The sequence below is a fragment of the Copadichromis virginalis genome, linkage group LG17 (assembly GCF_057382275.1).
Source record: "Copadichromis virginalis isolate Kocher_CV1m ecotype Utaka linkage group LG17, C_Virginalis_male_GT1.1, whole genome shotgun sequence".
Classification (NCBI taxonomy): Eukaryota; Metazoa; Chordata; class Actinopteri; order Cichliformes; family Cichlidae; genus Copadichromis; species Copadichromis virginalis.
This window is the reverse complement of record NC_140634.1, coordinates 17,415,162-17,421,554: the sequence shown is the minus strand read 5'-3', so window position 1 is coordinate 17,421,554 and position 6,393 is coordinate 17,415,162. Positions and strand designations below refer to the sequence as shown.

The following is a 6,393-nucleotide window of genomic DNA, read 5'->3' as shown; positions in this document are numbered from 1 at the left end:
CGCAGATATTTTCAGACTCACGGTGAGTCTGTATTCCTGTCTTGTGTTTTTATAGTAAGTCTCTAAACGTGACACACAGGAAATATGCCTGATGCCACACATTTTAACTCAAAACACTACTTTCATGTTTTCACACACATGTTCAACGAGCCCACGATTCCACAGCATGAATGCAGTGAGCCACTGTGCCACTTGTCACTTTTTAATCCACTCAACCCACTAGAATCATCACTGTGGACATTTTTTGTTTATAAAGACTATAGACTATGTACAGCCACAGCGAGCACATTTTAGGCTGATGTTCAACACAGTTGGAATAAAACCAGCAGCTCTTATAAAGCTGTAACTGCACACATCTGTATGTGATTATTGCAGAGCTGATCTTGGGTTTCACTCTGGGTCAAGTTCAGCTTGTTTCACGTAGAAGCAGACTGTGCTCAGCAGGGGGCGCTGCTGTTTACGTCAATAAATCTCTTCAGTTTGTTTTATTCTTCAAGAACGCAGCATGGAATTTTTCTTCCTCTCTCGCTTGCTTCAGTTTGCCGCGCCTCCATTTGGCAGCCAATGGAATTGCAAGAAGCAGCAACACCTCATTCAATTAACTGTAAACACCTAACCTCCATTGTAGTTACCATTAATTGTCATTAATCATTATCACAGAGCCTATTGTATTTTCAGATATGATATGTATTTCCAAACTGAAGTAAACTTTGATGTTTTTTATTTATGCTTTGTTGTTTAAATATCATGCAGTGATTTGATTCGCTGTCTGATGGTGATGTCATGTCCCTCCTCAGGGTGTCTCTCCAGGTTTGAGGACTCTAAAAATACCCGGAGGTGTCAGAGCGGCTGTGGAGCCCCGGGTCCGGCTGTCGGGGTGGGGTAGATGGGGGTGTCCTGGTTGGGGGTGTCCAGCGTGTCTCCACCCCCCTGTTCCGCGCCGACCAATGATCTGCGGTCTCGGTGTCCTGCGGCTCGGAGGATGCCCGGGCCGCAGTAGTATATGGTCATGGCAGGGGCATTCCTGGGAGTCCTGCGCAGTGACGCCGAGCCTTTAAACCTCGCTTCACGCTCCCGCAGCTGCACAGCCCCACTCTGTCCACGACGCCACCCGCGTGTGACCACAGCCAAGCCAGCCGGAGGACAAAAGCAGACTATTCTTCACTCTTCCTCCCGAGCCTCCGCTTTCTCTGAGAGTGTGAGCCACAGGAGTGACCTCGGGTCTGCATGCGCGCCTCTTTACGCACAGCTCCGTGAAGCTCCCTCCCCGCGCGCTGGGCACTGCCCCTCCGCTTCCACTGCCCCCCGTTTCTCTTTTTTTTTCTGCCTTTCCTTCTCTTCCCACTGCGCTCGGTTCTATAAAAGGCATGTCCATGATGAGCAACAACAGCTACTTGGAGCCCCAGCAGTTCTACCAGAGCACCGCGGACATCGGCGAGGAGGAGGAGGAGGAGATGCCGGCCACCGAGAAGGACCTAGCCGAGGACGCCCCGTGGAAGAAGATCCAGCAGAACACCTTCACTAGGTGGTGCAACGAGCACCTGAAGGTGATCAACAAACGCATCAACGACCTACAGAAGGACCTAAGCGATGGGCTAAAGTTAATAGGGCTGCTGGAGGTGCTAAGCCAGAAAAAGATGTACCGGAAGTACCACAGCAGACCCAACTTCAGGCAGATGAAGCTGGAGAACGTGTCCGTGGCGCTGGAGTTCCTGGAAAGGGAGCACATCAAATTGGTCTCCATCGGTGAGTGCGTAAAACCGAGACAGAGGCGCGTTTGGAGAGTTTTTACGCAAATTTTACGCACGGTGTGTATTTGTATGTGTGTGTGTGAGAGAGAGAGAGACCTGGAAACAGTCAGCCCAACTGCTGGTTTCTTTCATAAAAGGGGTTTTAACAAAGGTAATCACGTGTGGCATCGGTTTGTGACTGACAGGTCACAGGTGTGGCTCACAGGTGTGTGGAGATCCAGGTGTTCACAGCTGTTCAGTGCCTACAGCTTCATCAGTGGATTCATTCAAAGAGTTTCTTATTTTTAAGGATAAAAAGTCAGAATTATTAAAGCCTGCTTTTAAATTTCACCCAAGTACAGAGTATGTGGTTTTTGCAAAAGGTCTCGGGAGGGCTCAGAGAAACTTGTTGAAACTTGAACCCTTCAAGAAATCCAAAAGTGTTTGGAACCCTCCAGAAGGACGTAAATCGGACTGCAGATGTCTTGGAGTGGATGTGAATGATGAGTGGCCAAGGTGTTGCAGGGTTTTATAAATCCTGAAGAAGTACAACTTTACTGCTCAGTCTGCAGACATGAAGTCCATGCTACTTAGTACAGCATTAAAAAACTAGTATAGATGAAGTTAAATGCACTAATCTGACTAAAGGACAGTATTTGCAGACACAGTGTGTTTGTGTTGCTGAATTCATTGTGCAGTGGTGTGTTGGAGTCTGTGTGCCATGGTTTTCAGTGTTTATATGAAGGTTTAGTTGTTAACAGACTCCTGTTGAGAGTAATTGTTCCCACTTCAGTCTGTCTGTAACTGTGCAGGACACAAAGACTAAGCAGGCTTACCTTCATTAAATGAAACATAGGTAGTAACAGTAATAATAACTTTGTTCATATAGCATGATTTAAAAAAAAAAATCAAAGACAGATGATCAAAAACATAAATAGCAAAATCAAAGGGAGACCCTGAAATAAAAGACGATAAATGAGAGAGAGGAAAAATCCACACACTGAAGAAAAAATCACAGCCAACAATTCTTCTTACATTCAATATCAGGATTCAACTGAGTTTAGACTGAGCTTGTCACAGTAACCGTCAGCTGGAAATCAATGCTTTAATTAAAGAAAATCACTTTTTGTAATTATGTCACATTTATTATAACTTAAGGAAAAACATGCTTCATTTTCATTCATTGAGCAGTTTTCAGTTTCGGGCTTTTGAATGTTTCTTGTATCGGATTAACAGAAAATACCCAGCTGTGTATTTAACTTGTGGACATCTGTCATATATTCATGGAAATAATATTAAAATATTTAAAGAAAAATACTGACATCACTAACGAGACATGGTGGTTAAGGCTAAAGGTGAAAGTTTTCCTCTGTCCAGCTGTGCGCTCAGCTCTGGAGATAAGTTTGTTTTCATGTGTTGTAGTTTTACTTTTGTTGAGGGTCTAACAGGACAAACTGAAGCTTGAGCTGCTGTTGTGAGTCTGCAGCTGATGGGGGGGCTGTTGGGGGGCTGCGAGGCCTGGAGGGCGCAGTTACTTGTTGGGGTTTTATGGGGTGGAGGGGGTGGAGGAGGTGGAGGAGCAGTGTGAGTAGGAGTTGATTGATAGCAGCACAGCTGAGCTCTGCTGTCCCTCAGCCAACAGCTGCTGAAAATAGACCCAGAGAATGCAGGGCCTCGCTAACCTGCTGAGGGGCCCGGGGGCAGAGACATGCTGAGGGCTCCTCAGGACCCCCTTATGCAGGGCAACATTTAATTAAACTTTGTTAATAAAATGCATATGCTTTTCTATTATTTTATAATAATTTTAGATAGATAGATAGATAGATAGATAGATAGATAGATAGATAGATAGATAGATAGATAGATAGATAGATAGATAGATAGATAGATAGATAGATCTATATAGATATATAATTATATATAAAAAGTCATTATAACCAACCACAGCTGACAGGCTTCATAAGAGGCCTGGTCTGGAGACAGCCACTTAATAATGTTTTAGCACTAGTAGTGGGGCCAACAGGAACTCATCATTGGTTAGCTAATATATGTGAGTTGCTTGTTGTGTCTGATACACAGATATTTGATGTGTGACAGGATGTGATCTGTAACCTGATTGGCTTGTTTCCAAACCTGAGGGGTGGGTGTATAAATGGTTAATGTGGTGTTTGTGTAGCTGAGGCTGCTGAGCTGAACTGCGCGTTTTCTCTAACCTGGATTCTTTCAGCCAAACTCCATTCAAATATCGGCTAATTTTACCTCCATGCCTCTCTGGCTGTGTCTCTGTAATAGTTGCCATGTGTTGCAGCAGTCAGCACACAGGAATGTTAAACTAAGGCCAGGACACCCCGCCCCTCCCTCCCCTCATAGTAACTCACTACACGCTGCTGATTTCTGAGCCGTGTTTCACATTAACTTCCTGTTACAGCTGAGGATATCCTACCTGACTGTGAGGTCACAGGTTAGACTGTACCTGTGCAGCGTTTATGTGAAAACTGTGATACCGAGTCTGTGTGTGGCAGCAATTCAGAGGTCAAAGGTCGGGTGGAATAGGAGACGAAGAGAGGTTCAATGTGGAGATGGTCATTTGTGGGAGAGGAAGTGTGAGTGTGGTATCGCCTCTCTTTTTAGGACGTACTGGGAGCTTCACTTTGTCACACTGTCGGCTTCATTAAGACCAAAATAACGAAGTCGAGTCTGAGCCTTTCTTGTGTGGGGGTGACGTCCTGCTGTCCTGAACCTTCAACCAGGATATAATAGTGAGAGTAAAAAGTCATACTAAAGAAAAACTCAAAGCTCCCAGCGGGACTCGAACCATGACCTCCAAAGAAGGGCTCCTTCCAAGCTCCTGATGAGGACGTCACAGGCTGTTATATAAGACACCCTCGTACTGTCCTGATCCTCCCTGCTGAACACTTCCTGTCAGGCACCGGCAAACACGAAACTAATGAGGAGGCTGTGGTCACGCCCCGTTTGGACTTTTATGTTTGCACTTTTTTTCTTTTGTTATGAGCTTGTTGGGTTTAGATGGTTTAATCTGCACCAGTAACCCACCTCTTTGAAGCTGTGGTGTGTTTGCACCTTCCTTCTCTCAGAGCTCCTGGAAACCTCAGAATCAATCTGTTATGAGTCAGCGGGACAGCTTTCATTAACGATGGCTCAGCATCTCTAAGTATCACTGAGGCAGCGTGACACCAGCTGGATGCTGGAAACTACATCAAGGGTCCAACTTAACCAGATTAAAGTGAGCTTGTTTGGTCATTTCCAGATGTGGGAGCGTGTTTAAGCCACTGTTGGAGACAGATGTTTCAGTGCTGGGCGTCTACATGCTAGTTGGTCTTTGTTCCCTCTGAGCCTCACTGGGTATTTGTGAAGTTTGAGAGGAACAGCTGCACAAACAGCAGAAATCACCTCAAAACAGTTTAAACTAGCTGAGGGTGATGTGGGGGAGTAGGAGCCCATTACCAGATGAGCTAATAAGCAAAACTGGAGATGGTGGGGAGGAAGAACACCCTTTAAACTGGAAAACAGGAGGAGGATCAAGGAGGAGTACCTAACAATAAGATCAGCAAAATTTCAAATGGACTGCAGGGAAAGAATGAGATTTTTCAAAGCCCCGGACTTCCCCTGTGTGTGTGTGTGTGTGTGTGTGTGTGTGTGTGTGTGTGTGTGTGTGTGTGTGTGTGTGTGTGTGTTTGAGAGAAGAGAGATAGAGAGATCTGGTGTGATCTGCTGACTGTCACACTGTAGACTCTGCAGTAAACGTCCAGTTTGAGTCTGAACAACAAAGACTCACTTTAGTTACTGCCCCCCCCCCAGACAGAGACCAACCACATGACAAGAGGGTGAGGGTGTGTGTGTGTTTGTGTGCATGTGTGTGTCAGCTGTCGCCACAGCTGTTGTGAAGCATTTGAAGCAGCAGCCGGAGCCTGAGCACATCGAGGGGAATGATGTGTTCAGGCTCCAGCTGACAGAGTTATTATAAGTTATTGATTAGTGTGTGGTGTGTTGTATGTGTGTGTGCAAGATCTGGGGTATCTAACAATATCTAACAGTGGTACATTGGCTTTGCAGAGCTACATCCCTAAAAAATCAGACAGACTGAGAAAAGTTCCACGCTGGAGAGATTTGATCTCTCGGCTGGTTTGTGAACGCCTCCATGCTCATTGTCGTTGGAGGAGGAGGCTGGGCTTCTCTGCTTAGACTGCTGCCACTAGGATAAGAGAATAAGATGGATATGTGTGTGTGTGTGTGTGTGTGTGTGTGTGTGTGTACATACATATGTATATGTACATATATGTAGTAATGTGAAAAAATGCTTTAAACAAAGAATGCTTTCAGAAATATGAACGCTTGTTTATTTGCCCCAAATGTAGCCAAGCCAAAGTCATTAAGAATTATCTTAAGTGTAAAGAAGAACAAGAAGTACTGGAAGTAATGGCATGGTCCCCACAGAGCCCTGATCTCAACGTCATCGAGTGTGTCTGGGATTATATGAAGAGACAGAAGGATGTGAGGAAGCCAACATCCACAGAAGATCTGTGGTCAGTTCTCCAAGATGTTTGGCACAACCTACCAGCCGAGTTTCTTTAAAAGCTGTGTGCAAGTGTACCTAGAAGAATTGATGCTGTTATGAAGCCAAAGCGTGGTCACACCAAATATT

The 6,393-nt window shown here is 45.3% G+C and overlaps 1 protein-coding gene across 4 annotated transcripts in view; it reads left to right on the top strand.

Moving 5' to 3' along the window:
* The first annotated feature begins 858 nt into the window (after window positions 1–858).
* Window positions 859–6,393, top strand: part of LOC146689240 (filamin-C-like) — a 61,461-nt gene continuing 55,926 nt past the window's right edge. For 2 of the 4 annotated variants that reach the window (XM_085437410.1, XM_085437411.1), the window contains exon 1: window positions 859–1,746. In XM_085437410.1, the coding sequence (XP_085293536.1) occupies window positions 1,368–1,746 (379 nt within the window). In that variant the 5' untranslated portion in view covers window positions 859–1,367. The remainder of the gene's footprint in view (window positions 1,747–6,393) is intronic. The other 2 variants (XM_085437408.1, XM_085437409.1) reach the window with 2 other exon arrangements.